Source organism: Sorex araneus, chromosome 1, assembly GCF_027595985.1.
Source record: "Sorex araneus isolate mSorAra2 chromosome 1, mSorAra2.pri, whole genome shotgun sequence".
In the NCBI taxonomy this organism is placed as follows: Eukaryota; Metazoa; Chordata; class Mammalia; order Eulipotyphla; family Soricidae; genus Sorex; species Sorex araneus.
In genome coordinates, this window is record NC_073302.1 from 435475754 (window position 1) to 435494187 (window position 18434).

At 42.7% G+C, this 18434-nt stretch overlaps 1 protein-coding gene across 11 annotated transcripts in view; it reads right to left on the bottom strand.

The window, feature by feature from the left end:
- The window catches only part of DGKI (diacylglycerol kinase iota), a 482969-nt gene that overhangs the window by 154110 nt on the left and 310425 nt on the right, over positions 1-18434 (bottom strand). For all 11 annotated transcript variants that reach the window (XM_055142753.1, XM_055142758.1, XM_055142729.1 and 8 more), the window contains one exon: positions 6500-6699. In XM_055142753.1, the coding sequence (XP_054998728.1) occupies positions 6500-6699 (200 nt within the window). The remainder of the gene's footprint in view (positions 1-6499; positions 6700-18434) is intronic.

The window sequence follows — 18434 nt, forward strand, 5'->3', positions numbered from 1 at the left end:
GGGAAATCGAGGCAGCCACGGAAGTCGTCCAAAAAGCCGGGGAGAGCAGCGACAAAGCCAACGGGACACATGGCAGAGACTGGCTCTGAGGCAAGTCATGAATGGGTGTGCAGGCAGAGGGGGACGGTGGGCTGGGAGGCGGCGGGGCTCTCGTGCTTCCCGATCATTCTAGGACCTTCAGGATGGCCAAGGAGAGGGAATACACACACACACACACACACACACTCACTCACAAACACATACACACAAAAGGGAGAGGGATCGCACGCACACACATCCTCTCACTCACTCACAAACACACACAACAAGGAGAGGGATCGCGTGCACACACACACACTCCCTCACTCACAAACACACATACACACAACAAGGAGAGGGATCACACACACATTCACACGAACATGCACAGAGAGGAATCACACACACACATACACACCAAAGAGAAAGATCACATATACAACAGAGGAATCATACACACACTCACACACATACACAAGAAGGAGAGGGATCACACAAATACACACATACACAACAAGGAGAGAAATCACACACACATACACATCAAGGTGAGGGATCACATACACACAGATTCACATATACATACCGAGAATATGAGCAGCACACATTCACATATAACACATACATACCATAGAGAGGGGTCACACATAAATACACTTACACACCAAGAAGAAAAATCACACACACATACACACAATCACACACACAACAAGGAAAGAGATCACACACACATACAACAAAGAGAGATCATACACTCACACACATATACACCAAGGAGAGAGATCATATGCACACACACAAACATCAAGAGAGGTATCTCACATACACACATACACATACACAAAGGAGAAGATTCACACACTCTCAACACACTCAAACACACTACCACAAGCACTACCATATACTCTCACATATACATACACTTGCCCACACATACTCATACACATCAAGGAAAGTCTTCACATATTCACTCATACAGATACATTCTCACACTAACACATGCCAAGAAAATGGATCACCTCCCACTCACATGCTCACACACAGTACACTCTCACATACACATATACACACTCTCTCTCACATATACACCAACAAGAAAGATCATACACATTCACTCACACACAGAGACCAAGAAGACAGATCACACATACACACACACACATGCACACATACACACACAAGGATCATACAGATATGTAAACACAAATACACACTCACACATATCAAGTAGAGAAATCACACACACATTCACACAAACATACACAGGAGAGGAATAGTCTAACACAACGATCCTCTTTGAGGAGTCTAGTACCTACAATCTTGTACACAGGCCTCATGCCTTCAGGGCTTTGCAAGGACAGTCAGGTCAAAAAACCACCATGTGAAGAAAGTGACTGAACAAACACTTCACCTCCCTTCAGTTAAGCAACACAGATTTTGTAAGAATCCCAAAAGTAAGACCAAGAAAGCCTAAATTCATCACTGGTGCCACAGTGCCACCCCTACTGCCAGCAGAAAAGTGTACTGACGCTCTCCCTGCCGGTCCGAAGGACTGAGGCTTTGGTGGTGCGTAGGGAACACAAGAACACACGTTTTAAGAAACTAAACCCAGGGGCTCTTCTCCCCACACACACTGAACAGCTTCACCGTACCTGCTAGAGACACAGCCCTCCACCCGCCTTTCCACCTGGGGATGTAAATTCTCCTATAAAGTCACCCATGAGTTCATTCCAGCTCAAGTTTCTCCATCTTATTATCCTCAAAGGACTATATTGATTACAACCAATAACACTTCTGAGTAGTCCACAGTGATGGAGGCCAGTGGCCCAGCTCAAAGTCTGCCAATAAAACCCTTGCCCTTGGATAGTCACCTTTAACTATTAGTCTTCATTAATAGTGAACTAATAACTGGGAGCCGAAGATCTCCTTAAACAGCTCAGTAATTTTAAACCTCTGATCTCTTGCAAAGGTGACTTTCAAATAATGAGTATAATCAAATTTATGTGGACACCGGGTTATTAGGATATAAATACGGACCTAGATAAATCTCCTCTATTGCTCTTTGGGAAGTGCTGGCGTTTATATTCTTGGGAGATTCCTGGACCTAGATAACATGAGCTCCGTTCTGGACCCATGCAGGGGGCAGCTGGGATACAGTGTGGCCTGGCCTTGAAAAGTAGAAAGTGAATGGGACGCCAGTTTACATTTTATAAATGTATAAAGCAAGTGGGAATATAATTTAATGAGTACTTTTTTTAGAAAAAAAATTTTGTGCAAATGGAAGATCTAGTGACATTCAAGAAGGTTTATTGTTGAATGGGTTCTCGTGGGGATTGCAGAAGCTTTCCATGTGAAATAGATCTTCAATTTTTGTTGCTGTTGTTGTTGTTGTTTGTTTTGGGACACATCAGCTGTGCTCAGGACTTACTCCTAGCTTTACACTCAGGGATCACTCCTGGAGGTGCTCAAGGGGTCATCTGGGGTGCTGGGGATTGAACTCAGTTGGCCATATGTAAGTAAGGCCAATTTCAAGTGCCTTACTTGAAATTCTTAAATACCCCCTTTCTATTTGCTATCATAATATCAAGATTATCTGTATTATCTTTACATTAAGGTTTTGCAAGTAGGTTATTTTGAAAAGAACTTCCGAAAAGTGTGTTAGATCCAGCCTTACAGATCTGATATATGTTTGCCACTTATTTCACAGGTCACAGTGAGTCGCAGACACACAGCCAGGTACTGGGCTTCCTGAGGAAACCTTCCCAGGTCTCTGCATAGAGAAGGAAGACAAGGAAGTGAATGATGTCAATAGTTTTGACAAAGTGTCAAGGACTTAAGGAAGAGCACCGAGGGGTGTGTCAAGAGCTCCGAGAAGATGGGAAGACTTCTTAGGGAAAATGGCATTTCCCTGGGGTTCTGAGGCAGCAGGGAAGGGGAGGTGAGGTGAGCGCTGCCCACTGCTGCCAAATGGTGGAGGTCACAGTCACAGCCATCACAAAGGTCTCTGGAGCACAGAACAAGGTGGGCGAAGAAGGCAACGATTAAACAAATTCCATCAAGTCACAAAATAGAGGTGCCACACTCTTAGAAAAATCATTTTTGCCATTCCATGGAGGGTGAAAAATGTCGTGTGAAGGGCAGAAAGATGAGTTTAATATTCCCCCTGGAGTAATGGGGAGGACTGAAGAGCATAGTTTAGTAACAGTTCAGTAATACTGCTGAGGGTCACTTAGGCAGCCTTCGCATGAAGGTCCTACTACTAGCAGACGAGGTGGGGGGAAGAATTTGAGACTGAGGGAGTAAAGAAAGGCTGCTTCCTCAGAACAGACAGCCAGCCTGCTGGATGTATAAAGGTGGAGGTGGCTGAGATGGGAACCGCAGGGGCAGGCCCCGGTCAGTAAGTGGATGGAGGTCCCATTCTCACAGAGGGGATGAAGTGGGACTGGTGAGAAAAGACATGGCGTGGCTAGTAAGAAAACAAAGCTAAGCGGACATCCCGTGAGAGTCAGCGCTTCAGCTTGAAGGCTGAAGGTGTTCTGACATGTCCAGAGAAACGTCAGTTATGATATTGGTGTCAGTCCCGAATTTTCACAAGACAGCCTGGCCGAAGACTCAGCCTCGGGCAGGCGGCTGGGGGAGCTCGAATGTGGGTCCCAGAGGAAGAGCAAGTGCGTGAGGAGCAGCGCATTCGAGCAGGAGAGGGGGCCTGCTCGGGACCCACAGCCCCCGCACATGGTCCTCGGAGATGCTGCAGGAGAGGATCACAGTCCTTGAGATGAACTGAACAGCTTCTGCCCTCAACTGAGAAACTCTCCCAAGCCTACAACTTCCCTCACACACAAGTTTTAGAATGAAAGTTCTATATATATAAAAAAAATCAAACCAATCTCTCTTCTGAAAGCAGGCAGGTAAATGAAATTCAAGAAATCATCTTAGTAAATCCTAGAGAAAGAGGAAAAAGAGAGGAGAGAGAGAAAGAGAAAGAGAGAGAGAGAGAGAGAGGTGGAGGGTGAGAGGAGAAAGCAGGTGGACTTTCAAGGAAGGATTTCTCTAGTGAAACAGGAATCTAATAGAAAAGGGTGAACAGGGGCTGGAGCAATAACACATAGGGTAGCGTGTTTGCCTTGCACGCGGCCGACCTGGGTTCGATTTCCAGCATCCCATATGGGATGAGCACCGCCAGGAGTAATTCCTGAGTGCAGAGCCAGGACTAACCCCTGAGCATCGCCAGGCGCAACCCAAAATGCTATAAACAAAACAAAACAAAAAACAAAGGAAAGGGTGAACAAAATCCGAAGGACAGAAAAGTTAACGCTCCATTAGTTAATTCCACATGGGGATAGGGGTCTGGCTTCCCTTTGAAAACATGCTATTGATTTTATATCTAAATATAAATCGCTGAATGATAAGTTGCGTAATAAGTAGTGATGGAGATTTCTACACACACACACACACACACACACTACTTGACCACTTGATTTTGGGGACCACAGCTGGCTTTGCTAGGGCTTTGCTGGAGGAACCATATGTAGTAATGGGTCCAGACCAGCTACATGCAGGACAAACACTTGAGTAGCTCTATTATCTACGCCCCGTGTATTTTAATTTTTGACCCATCCTTTTAAAAAATGAAGATCACACCAATGCTGCATTTCTCACTCAGATGTGAGGCTGTGCAGGGGGTAGGAGGGCGTCAATGTCCCCTGTGTATTTGCAGCCTGGAAACCCCTTAGAACTAAGTTCATGGAGTCACAGCACCTCTCACTTGTGCCGAGTACAAAAGAACCACTGATATTTATTTTTATATGTGGAGAAAGCCCAAATGGATTCTTGGTGACAGTAAACAATTTCTTTCTGAAAACAGGGCAAGAGTCATCTGAAATGTAATCCCTGAAAACAATTTCACATCTGAAAAGATTACTGACTATCGAAGCAACAGACACGAGAATGTGAGCAAGAGCTCACTTTAGTCCACAGCTATTAGGAACTTGGAGCTCTGTGATCACTTCTTAATCAACTCTCTACCTATGACCCCCAACGACCTTGGGCTACAGCACCATCTCAGAGGGGGCTTTTCACTTAGATGTTCAGAGGCTCCTCCTTCACCAAGGGTTCATGTTCCTGGGGCAGAGAGACTCAGCCGTGTGCTCTTTCTGGGATCCTACAGTTTTGCCGTATAAACTAAGCAAGTGTATGTTCAGTCTATTTGAAGGTTAAGGCAGGGAGTTGAAGAAGTAGCATAAATGAGGCCAGAGTTATATTTGCTGAAAACTTAAAAAAGAAAAAAGATTGCTAAAACAAAAAGCAAGTCAGATGCAACAAGAGAACATGGCCCTCTTGATAAAGAAATGTTTTGTTTTGTTTTTAAGAGCTGAGGAAGTCCAAGCTGGCTTGGAAAATAAGAGAGCAGAAGAGAAAAGGTCACTCATGCTTGCTTGAGACGCGAAATAGAAAGGAGAAAAGCCAAACCAACAAGCACTGTCCAACGCTCGTCCCTCTCTGCAGGTCACCTCGTAAAGAGAGGTGGAGTCGAGTGTTGGCAGGGAGAGCCAGAACCTCGTCCTGGCTTCTTCTGGGCACTGCGGCCATGACTCAGGCAGCGGCAAAGGAGGTTCTGGCCTCCCAGACGCTATGGGCAGCCAGACATCAGGCCCAGCCAGGTAACCGCGCATCCCAGGACGCAGGCAGGAGGTGTGCAAACTGTCCCACAAGCAGGGTAGAAAAATAACCTCAAGGCCCATCCCCGCGCAATCTCCCCTTGAGTCAAACTAGGCATGTGGGCACAATCCGGACAAGACAACCAAAAAGGGGGGCCCTGTCTCCATACTCCTGCTCTAACCTCGTGTAGTCATTTTGACCATGAAAGGAAGAGGCAACCCAGACAGATACGTACCGGAAATAGCGAGTCATTCCCATCTTCTCTCAGGTGAGTTTACAAATGAACAAGAGAAGCAAAGGTTCTGGAGGGGATGTACTTTATTGCGACACAGGATTGTGTGTCCAGTTCAAAGTACCCAGGCCGGCTTAAGTTTGAGCACCAGGGTACACAGCACCCTGAAGGGGGAGCATCGGGAAGGGGACAATTCCTTGGCACATAGAAGGGGGATGCAATGCAGAGAGAGAGATGAGCTGAAACCTAGCCCCTGTGGACACCAACAGGGCCCGGAGGGCAGCGGCATCCTTCTTCAGACCCCAAGACCACAGGTTTATCAGGAACACGTGTGAGGACCTGGCTGACTAATCTCAGGAAATAGAAACTCAAGAGTCCAAGAAAGAACCATCCCTCTTCTATGCATTACGGTAGAACACAGTGCTCCTGAGGCGTAGTCACAGAGAGAAAGACAAGTGGGAAACTGAGGAAGGCTGAGCCTCCGGCACTGGGCTCCTCTGGGGACACCGAGAACCCCCCGGCCCTGCCCAGGCTCTGGTCCTCCTCTCTGCCGTCTGGGTGCTTCCCCCAGCGGGGCACGGGCAGACTCACTCATTGAGTAGAGGCATGGATGTTCTCCTCTTGCTCTTCTGGACCATGTTGGCCTGGTTCCTCAGGGAGATGCGGATCATGGCTGGGGCCAACCGGCAGGGCTCGCCGTCTACCTGCATGGGGATGGACTTGTAGGTTAGCAGCATGACCTCCCGGCACTGGTGCAGCCTTTCGCCGTGGCCCCCGACTTGCAGGGCGGCCTGTGGAAAGGAGAGTCAGAAGGGAGCCAGGAGTTACTTCCTAAGAGTTGCAGGGCGGAGTTTCAGCCCTCACCCCCCAAGCTACTTAACCAGGGAAGACTTGTGGATGGGTCTTAGTCGTAGCACATTAGGAAGCCTGGTGACACCATAAACACAATTCCACTCAGAATACGAAACTTTGGTTGAGCTTGACCACAGATTCTTGTGGATCTTTTGCCTTGATGGATTTTCTGTCTTAACTTAATCATGACAGTTTAACAGAAAAATGTTGCGCTTTGTATTATGTAATGCTGTTAAAAATCATTTGGGCTGGAGTGATAGCACAGTGGGTAGGGAATTTGCCTTGCATGTGGCCAACCCGGGTTTGATTCCCAGCATCCCATATGGTGTCCTGAACACCGCCAGGAGTAATTCCTGAGTGCAGAGCCAGGAGTAACCCCTGTGCATCGCTGGGTGTGACCCAAAAAGCAATAATAATAATAATAATAATAATAATTTGTAAGCAGATCAAGAAAATTACTATTTTTGCAGATGGAGGGTGGGATTGGGTCACACCTAATCGTGCTCAGGTCTCACTCCCAGCCCTGTGTGCATGGACCACTATTGGTGGGTCTGATGGGCCCATATGGGATGCTGGGAATCAAACCCAGGTTGGATACATTCAAGACAAGTGCTCTAGCCACTGTACTATCTCTCTGGCTCCACAGATCAAGAAAATTAAAAAGCACACTGTTTAAAAATTTCCTATCTTATACTTAAACACAAGTATTCTCTAAACATTATAATATGATTATACTATAAAAATACAAAACATATTTAATATGTAATGTATAGTATATTATGACCGCATTTGTTGTGACTATTGCATACCATATACATAAATAACTATAGTACATAAAAATAGTAGCCATATATATGAACCCTTTATAACTATAAAATATACGTATAACCAAATATAGCCTGTATCTACTTCTACACCCAAATCTATGATACATAGCTTGATATTAATGCTAAATGTATATTTAAATATACCACCACCCATTTTTTGTAAGTTAATCTTTTTCAATCTACTTTTTATTGACATAAGATCAATGAAGTAGAAAATAATCGTTCAATTAAAAACATTCTAAAGGGCAAAGGAACTTTGGGGGTCAAAACCAAACATAGTAAGAGTTCTGTTTTCCAGAACAGAAACTCAGTTCAACATTAAAAATCTCTCATGACATCTTCTGAAGCTCTGCTTACTCCCTCATCCGTCCAGGTCAGCTTAACCTCTCAGCTGCCAGGTCCAGGGCCTTTCTGTAGCCAGATTCCCCTCCCTTCCTGCCAGGACCCTGCAGCCTCCATGCCCAGCCTCCTCCAGATCTACTCATCAAACCTCACACTGCTCACAGTTATACTCGTAGCCCCTGGATGAAAACAGGCAGGGAAGGAAAAGCGCAACTCCCAACCCAAACACAGAGAGAATCCTGAAGAGGTTACGTACAGAGCCACACCCTCAATACAGCAAATCCAGAGGGGGAAGATGTGCAAAAGCCCAAGTTGAATGAATGAAAATAATAGTACACAAGGTTTAGTCAGCACCCACCAACTCTGAAAATTCTGAAAATAACTTTAATGACCCCATCATGAGGATGTTTCATGAGCTCAAAGAAATGACGACACAGTTAGTCAGCAAAATATGAGAATATATGAGAGCTGGGATAAGAAAACTACAATCAGAAATTACTGAGATGGGGCCAGAGAGATAGTACAGTGGGGAGAGCACTTGCTTCGCATGCAGCTGACCTGAGTCTGATCTCCAGCAACTAAGACAGTCCCCAGAGCCCACCAGGAGCAATCTCTGAACACAGAGCCAAAAGTAAGCTTTGAGTTCTGCTGGGTGTGCACCCCCTCCAAAAAGAAAAACAAAAAGGAAAAGAAATTACAGAAATGAAGAATATGGTAGGAGACATTAAAAAAAACTCAATAGAAGGTAGCAGAATAACAACGAAGGAAAATATTAAGGAACTCCAGGGTGAGATGGAGAAAATATCTGGAAAACAAAAGATGGGAAAAAAATATAGCACTGCACTGTAGCACTGTCGTCCCATTGTTCATCGATTTGCTCGAGCAGGCACCAGTAACGTCTCCATTGTGAGACTTGTTGTGAAAGAAATGAGCAGTATACCAGAAAACTATGGGTTGAGTTCAAGAATGAACAATACAATCATCAAAATCTATGAAGAACAGGAAGGCAAATTCAATACAGAGTCAACAGTGAAAGGAATCTTAGATAAGAATTTCCCTGCATTAAAGGATGCTGGCACCTAGATCCAAAAAGCTGGAAGGACCCCATCAAGAACAGGCTCAAATAGAAAAACTCCAAGACATGTGCTCAGAATGACAAAAGCCAAGGACAGAGAAAGAAGATTGAATGCTGTAAAAACAAAAAATGGAACTTACATACAAAGGAAAACCCATAAGATTTGCTGCAGATCTAACAAAATGAGACTACAGGGGCTAGAGCAATATAGCACAGCGGGTAAGGTATTTGCCTTGCACGCGGCCGACCCAGGTTCGATTCCTAGCATCCCATATGGTCCCCAGAGCACTGCCCGGAGTAATTCCTGAGTGCAGAGCCAGGGGTAACCTCTGTGCATCACTGGGTGTGACCCAAAAAGAAAAAAAAAAGAGACTACAATATAACAGGGTATAGAGTTTAAAAAAAAAAACTTAATAAAATAAAGAATCACCAAGAATACTCAGATTATCATTCAGATTTGAAGGAGTGATAATGGAGCTTCAGGGACAGGTAATAAAAATCTCAGGAAATTCATAGCCTTGAAATCACTTTGGAAAGAAGCATTAAAGGAGCTTCTTTATAAGACAGGACAAACTTCTCAGCAATTACCACTGAGTTTGCCATACATTCATGATTCTTATGGCTGCTCTCTGCAAGATTAAGAAAGGTTTATTTACTCCTAGCTTGCTAAGCAATTTTATACAATGTTCAGTATCACTGTATCACTGTAATCCTGTTTCTCATCGATTTGCTCGAGCGGGCACCAGTAACGTCTCCATTGTGAGACTTGCTGTTACTGTTTTTGGCATATCAAATATGTCACAGGTAGCTTGCCAGGCTCTGCCGTGTGGACAAGATACTCTCAGTAGCTTGCCGGGCTGTCTGAGAGGGATGAAGAAACCAAACCCGGGTCAGCCGTGTGCAAGGCAAATGCCCTACCTTCTGTGCTATTGCTCCAGCCCACAATGTTCAGTTACAATCAACATTTCATTTATATTGAATTTCTATGTCTAACCAGAGGATTCTTTGTTTATTACATCCATAAAGATTTTATTATAATCTTTTACTTACTAATGCAAATATGTAAGCATTCTCAATAATATTTTCCAGCATAAAGTCACTATTCACTTCCTTAAGACAAAATGCACTTTTTACAGCTTTATAGTCCTTCATATTAGCCAAGAGACTTCTACATGCCCTTCCCATAAAGTTAACCTTAGTAGATACTGCTAAGTTTGTTCAAAAATATAGTACTATGAGCATTTTGAGCATACATTTATAACAAAGCAAAACTTAAAAGTTAGACACTAGCTGCAGTTCAGAATCCTAAAAGAAAAAAAAAGTAAGTTAAAAAAAAGGTTTTAAAAGACATTCTCCTAGTTTGTTTTGATATGTGTCATCTCCATGAGTTGGTGGGGAGGGGAAGAGAGGGGCAGTCAGCTCGGAGCTGGTTCTCAGATATATATGAGACTCTTATAGAAGCAGACTGGTCGGTGGGAGGCAAATGAAGTTGGGGAGACACTGGAGGAAAGTGGACACAGGTGAAGGGGTCAGTGTTGAAACATTGTGTGCCTGAAACCCAATCATGAATAACTTTGTAACTTCATGGTGGAAAAAAATAATTTCTTAATGTTAAATTGAATATTTTTTAAAAGAGTTAGTCATCAGTTCCTTTTATCTACTGCTAACTGTGAATTATTTCTGTACTTACAGCAATTTGAGTAATGAAAGTCTGATTATCAATAGATGCAAATAAAATAGGAACAAAATCAGACCAAAAGGAGGGAAATGAACTAGACCAAAAACTAAAAAGTAAGAAGATTATTATTCTTGAACACCTCGACATTGAGTTTATTGTGAGCTTCCCATTTAATTTTATTCCATTCGCAGAGATTAAGAAAGCACAGAATAGTATAGTAGGAATTTACTAAAAAATTATTTTTGACCTTTCTATCTGATTTTTTGTTTTTTAGGAGAAAACTTTTCTGGACTTGACTTAAATGATTAAGTTCCTATCTAGTTTTGAGTCAATCTCAACTCTAGAACATTTCCCATACATTTCCTTTCCCTTTAAGTACTTCCTCAACCCATATTTTAAATATTTTAAAACTATATAACTCCATCAATGAAAGAAAAATACCTATACCCCACCTCCAACCCCTGCTTCACTAGGCTATGTGACACACGAAAATGTGGACCATGCCAGGGAAGAACTCAGTAGCCCTCCAAGCACCCTGAGGGGACCCTGGAGGTCCCCAGAACTGGTGGGTCCAATCAAGCTACAGCACATTTCCATGCCTGAGACCAGATGATTAGGTCAACTATCACCAGTAATATTAAAGGAACACTGATCCTTCCCCTTCCCCCCCACACACATACATACCACCAGTATTCCCTTAGTAGTGATTGGGAGGTTCCCTTGGGGGAAAAATGCTAAAGAAAACCTTCAAACTTAAGCAAAATGATTGCAGATTAAACCCGAGTCATTAGGAAAGATGGAAAATTCTAGAAAAGGTGAGTATGTGAGTACACATGAAGACATGAAGGAAGAATTGATAGTTTTCCACTGTGATTATATAGAGGAATGTAGTTATTTGGTATTTATTTGAAGGTCTTTAAAAAGTGACTACTTAAGAGGTGAAGTATTGATAAAAGCTTACACTACTAGATCCATCACTATCATAAGCCCAAACTTTATTTATTTTTTTTAAATTTTTTAAATTTTATTGAATCACCGTAAGATAGTTACAAGCTTTCATGTTTGGATTACAATCTCACAATGATCAAACACCCATCCCTCCACCAGTGCACATTCCCCACCACCAATATCCCGAGTATACCCCCCCTTTCCCACCCTCCCCCTGCCTCTAAGGCAGACAATATTCCCCATACTCTCTACTTTTAGGTATTATAGCTTGCAACACAGACACTGAGAAGTCATCATGTTTGGTCCATTATCTACTTTTGGCATGCATCTCCCATCCCAATTGGTTCCTCCAGCCATCATTTTCTTAGTGATCCCTTCTCTATTTCATATGCCTTCTCCCCTCAGCTCATGAAGCAGTCTTCTAGCTATGGGGCAATCCCCCTAGCCATTTTATCTACCATCCTTGGGTGTCAGCCTCATGTGATGCTATCCCACACTCCACAAATGAGTGCAGTCCTTCTATGTCTGTCCCTCTCTTTCTGACTCATTTCACTTAGCATGATACTCTCCATGTCTATCCAGTTATAAGCAAATTTCATGACTTCACCTCTCCTAACAGCTGCAAGTATTCCATTATGTAGATGTACCAAAGTTTCTTTAACCAGTCATCTGTTTTAGGGTACTCGGGTTGTTTCCATATTTTGGCTATTGTGAACAGTGCTGCAATGAATATATAGGTGCAGATGTCATTTCTACTGTGCTCTTTTGAATCCTTGGGATATATACCCAGAAGTGGTATTGTGGGGTCATATGGAAGCTCGATTTCTAGTTTTTGAAGGACTGTCCACATTGTTTTCCAGAAAGGCTGGACAAGTCGGCATTCCCACCAACAGTGAAGGAGTGTCCCTTTTTCCCCACATCCATGCCAGCATTGGTTCATAAGCCCAAACTTTAATAATTAAACTTAAAAAAAATTATAGTATGGCTTTCATAATCCTAGTCACAAAATAGAAATTTGACAAATTATTTGAACATTGCAACCAGCCATAGAAAATGGGCTAAAACATCACAAAGGGTTTATTCTAGAAATGCCAGATTAGCATAACATTTTAAAAATTAAATGGAGGGGGTAGTAGAGAGTATTTTTTCATGAGGCTAACAGCCATCTATCTGTATGCCTTCTTTGGAGAAGTGTCTGTCCATCTCCTTGCCCCACTTTATGGACGGGGTCATTGGGTATTTTGTTGTTGAGTTTTGTGAGTGTTTTACAAATTTTGCATATTAACCCTTTATCTTATGTAGAGGCAGAGTCTCTTGACCCCACACCTGGCTGTCTGCACTGGGGCCCCTCGAGGGGGTGGGTTGAGTTTCCCATCTCACCCTGAGCAGAGACCCCACAACCAAAGGCCTCCAGAACCCAGCCATAGCCATGCTTAAGGCCCCTCTCTACATGTTCAGGATGTGGAGCACAAGAAAGCACAGAATAGTATAGCAGGAATTTACTAAAGGAAGGAACCGGCAGAGGAACCCAGGTGTGTGGGACCTGGGGCTGAGACCTCCAAGCCTGCTCGGATTGGGACTGGGCCTCTTTCGCCCAGATCCCCCATTTTCCAGTAGCTAGGCAGTCACACCCAGAAACTGCGCTGTGTAATCCCATCAACAGCCAAGATCCAGAGACTATAAAACCAAGTTCTCAGAAACACATGGTCGCTTCGCAGCCTCGCAACATTTTATAGTCTAATTCCTTCTCTCAGAGAACCTGGCAAGCTAATGAGAATTTCCTGCCCTCATGGGAAAGCCTGGCAAACTCCCCATGGCATATTCATATGCCAAGACCAGTAACAATGATGGGTCTCATTCCCCTGACCCTGAAAGAGCCTCTAATGCGCCACCATTGGGAAGGATGTGTAAAGAGAAGCTTCTAAAGGTCTAGGATGAATGTTCAGGTCTAGGACGAATGGAGATGTTACTGAGACCGCTCGAGAAAATCGATGATCAACAGGATGATGATGATGATAATGATGATGACCATGATGATGATGATATCTTATGTAGAAAGAAAGGAATAGATACCAAATGATCTCTCTCATATGTAGGACTTACAGAAATCAGGAAGGTAGCAACAAAGGGCCAAAGGCAACAAAATGGTAGCACTGTGTGGTGGAGGGGTGGGGGGTCTAGGAGCAAGGGGTCTTTATTTGGGAGTGAGATCCTTGAGAGAGAGAGGGGTACATTAGTGATAGGTGTGGTATTGGAATTATGTGTGTGAGAAACCATTATTAAAAGCACTGTAAGCTGTGGTATCACCAAAATAATTTTTTTTAAAGAAAAAGATGTATGTTGGCGCCATAGTGATGGTACAGCAGTAGGGTCCTTGCCTTGCTTGCTCTCAACCCAGGTACAATCCTTGGAACCACATACAATCCCCTGAGCCCTGCCAGTGGTGATCCTTGGGCAGAATCAGGAATAAGCCCTGTGCATAGATAGGTGTGGTCAAAAAAGTGGGTGGAGGGGAGAGCCAAAAATATGTGTGCACATAACACAAACACTTCAGGGAAAAAAATCTCAAAAAAGATAGAAAGGTAATAATAAGAATGAACAGCTTTCCCTTACTCTTAAATTTGTTTTTTGGTTTTTTTTTTCACTTTAGAAGACAGAATTGACTGTGTTACACACATATAATCTATTTCCTTCCAGGAATGGAATGCTGTTGCTCTTTCTCCTCCATTTGATTAAGTGTGTAACAGCTTTCTGTGGTGACCCATTAACACATTTCTGGCACTTGTGGGGTATTGCATTTCAGCCATTTCCCAGAAGATAGTCTTACATACTGCTGTTGGGTGAGAAAATGGTACAAAATTTCTAGAAAGCCATTCTATACTTAAGAGGCTTTCAAATGTGTCTGACATTGTGTCAGTAATTTCTTTCCTGGTGATTTATCAAGGAAAGCAATTTGAAATATGAGCAGATTTATGGACAGCTACATTAATTATGGACCTGTTTAGAACAGCAAGAATCCAAAATGCTGAAAGTTCATAAAAATTTTTCCAAAAGGAAGCATTATTAAATTGTCAAATTGGGACACATACAATGAAATAGTAGGCAGTCATGTGTGTGGAAATCAAAGTGGAAAAATACACTAAGTGAATTTAGTGTATTTTTTATGAGACATGATTAGAAATGATATTTTTACTCTTAGTTAGTTCTGACCATTATATGCATTACCAAAATAAGCCAACGTTTATCATTACCATTTTTCTTAAAAAATAAAAAGAACAGATGATCTGATATGTGTAAAACTTCACCCTGGGAATCTCCTCATGTAATTCTTCTCAATGAATAGCCTCTAACTCATAAACATAAGAAGAATCAATATATTTTCATTTCAATTAACAGAATGAAAGCTGGATATGCTTTCTTTAAAGTTGTGGAGACAGAAGTCTTTGGATTTCATACTGCCTGGCAAATTAGGCTCCCAATTCCTTAGTCTGAATAAAGCTTTGAACAGTCTTGAAAAGTTTTAGACTACTTAGAAACAGATTCAACATGAAAGGACCTTTACAACTATAATGGCAGCAAATTGTGGCAGAAATACATACAAATTACAATGTCTGATTATGGCCTGTGTAAGATCCAAAAAGGTAATCAGGTTACCAAGCACCGACAAAGAATCATCTTAATTAGTGGGAATTCATTTCAGCCAGTAAAATGAATTGAAGACTTCTGCTTTGAAATCTGCAATTAACGATAAAGCATCTAAAAGAAATTTTTTTCTAATCCAGTAATTTTATTTCAATTCTCTCTTAAAGCACTACTCTGATATATTTTAGACACACAACAAACACACTTACCAAATAACTACATTCCTCTGTTTATATAATCACAGTGCACAGATATAAGTATTTTCAAATAACTTAGTTTCTTAAAAAATAAAACCAATACAATAGCTACCCCCCAAAATGTGAAATTGGAGAAAGAAAAATAAAATTTATTCATCTTGAGTGAAAAATACCATGGTGGACTGTCACAAGGATAGCAAGGTAAAGTATATATGAACATAGAAAAACATATGCCAGTATTACTAAGTATGGGATATTCAAATTGCATTGTTGGAACTGCACTTAACTCCTCCTTCTTTTTTCCCTTTGTTTTGGGGGAAGGGGATACAAACTTATCTGTGCTCAGGGCTTACTTGTGTCTTTCTGATCACTCCTGGAAGTGCTGGGGGACCACAGGCCAGTACCAAGAATCGAACCTGGGTTGGCCCGGTGCATAGCAAGCAATTTGTCTCCAGAAGTATTCATAACTCTCCTTTTTTTCCAGTTGAATTTTAGCTTGGGGGTCCACACCCAAGACGGCCTGAAGGCTACTCCCATCTAGTGCTCAGGGATCATGGCTGGGGGACCTTGAGGTGTGGAGGATCAAACCCAGGGCTCCTGCATGCTATACACAGACTCCAGTTGAGCTTAACACCCCGGCCCATGGTAGGATTGGTGAGGTGGAAGGGAGGTATCCTCCCCAGACGTGCTAGGGGCTACTACTACACTGATAGTCCACTAGGCTTAAAGGGGATGTGGTGCTGCTAAGACTCTGCAGTTTTGAGGGGCAGACAACGCTGGGCCTTGCACTTGGGGCACTGAGTACGAAAGGCATGAACACCACCCCTTGAGCTATCCCCCTGGCCTGACGTAGATTATAAAAAATCTTAGTGGGCTGGAGTGATAGCACAGCGGGTAGGGTGTTTGCCTTGCACACGGATGACCTGGGTTCGATTCCCCGCATCCCATATGGTCCCCTGAGCAGTGCCAGGAGTAATTCCTGAGTGCAAAGCCTAGAGTACACATGTGCATCACCAGGTGTGACCCAAAAAGCAAAATAAAAAAAAAATCTTAGAAACAAACAAATCTGAAATCTTATCACACTTTTGATGATGCTTAGAATGTAAGCACACACCACTTATAACATCCATGGAAAGAGGGGGAAATGACGATTTTAGAATTACATGCCTCTTCACCAACTTTATCTATTACTTTTCTCCTAGTAATGACAGGATAGAAGAGAAAAGGATTTGATGAAAACACAAAACATTCTCTTACTCTGGAAGGAACTCGTGACCTCTATCAGTTTCAAATGGCTCCGTTCTGTAGCTCCTTAGCTGTCTCGCAAGGGGATCAAATTTAACTTACACAGAGCAATTGATTCTAGGCAAAAGGATCTTTCTTTGATAGGTCTTAATTCCCTGATGTTTGTCCTCTATCTCAGACTGTGCCAGCCACCCAGGATTCATCCCTACTCCTTCCCCCTTCACAATCAGCTCTATGGCTCAGTAACTCTTGAGGGTACCACTTCCTTCCAGCTTCATCCCACTTCCTTATGTCAGGGGGCTTTCCAGAGCTGCTCTGGCCATTGGGACCATGTGCTGATCTGTCTGCCTCAAGCAGCAGTAACTCTGATCACCCAGATGCTCTTTCTAACCCAGACGTCTTGTGCTGCCTCACACTGTCCCCCAAAACCTCCCTGCTGAGTAGTTGTGAAAACCTTGATTTTTCTGTCTTTCTGCAAGTCCATGTCCTTGTTCACTCTGGGTCTGGTCCATGCCTCCACACTGGGGGCTTGGGAGACCAGCTCCCATAGGCTAATTATCCTAACAGCTGTGCAAAGAAGCTTTCTAGTCCCACATGTGCCTTTTTCCTTGAAGTTATCAAAAAAAAAAAAGAAAAAAAAAACACGGGAATGCCTTGAGTAGTCCCCCTAATCCTGGACTGTGATTAGTCCTCAAGACAGGACTTCGCTTCTGGTTTTGTCTTTTAATAATTATGTCTATTAGATTATCACTTATGAAGTCAGTGTTTGTGGAATCAATAAATATGATGGACACTGCCTAGATGCAGTGAGACATTTTAGTAAACAGTTATTGGGGTTAGGGGTGTGACTCAAGTGGTAAAGTGTACCATCTATGTGTTTAATTTGTTTTATTTTTTTTGGGGGGGGGGATACCTGGAAGTGCTCAGGGTTTACTCCTGGTTCCGAACTCAGGGACCACTCCTGGCAGGGCTCAGGAGACAGGAGAGTGCCAGGGATGGAACCCAAGCTGAATGCATGAAAGGCAAATATCCCACCTGCTGTACTATCTCTCCCACACCATACAGCCTACAATTTATAAAAAAGAGGCCCTAGGTCCCATCCATAGCATGGGAACCCAGCAATGCTGAGGTGACCCCATAATAATAAATAAATGGTTATCATTAGTTTATAAAATTTCTTGAATAAAGGAACTCAGTATTGCTTACATTTACCCTTAAATTGCATGGCCTATAATGATCCAGTCTCAGAAATGATGCCACGGGCCACAAAGTACTCGTGAGTACACCCAAATGAGGTATGTGGACACAGACTCTCAATGGGATGTGCAAAAATTCTAGGCCATTCTAAAAACATAGTCACCATCAAAGGTTGCTGGTGAACTTACTCTTGACTTTGAAACTGTCTAAATGAAGAACTAGAATAATTCCTGGCTTTTCTGCACAATCCATAACTGTTTAAACAGTAGACAAAGAGAAATTTCTCTTTATAGAACTATTCCAATTACTAAAGAAATAAGAAAAAATGGAAATAGCCCTGCTTTGCAAAAAACAGAGCTGATAAGCTTTGATTCAAAGAAAAATCATCAAAATGATTTTTTAAAAAGGGGGAATGACCAGGTATTACTCTCTTTTAAAAAAAAGAAAAAAAAAACACTACCAATAAAGTTGATTTAGTGGTGGGGGCGAGGTGTATATCTGATGAATAGAGATTAAGCATCAA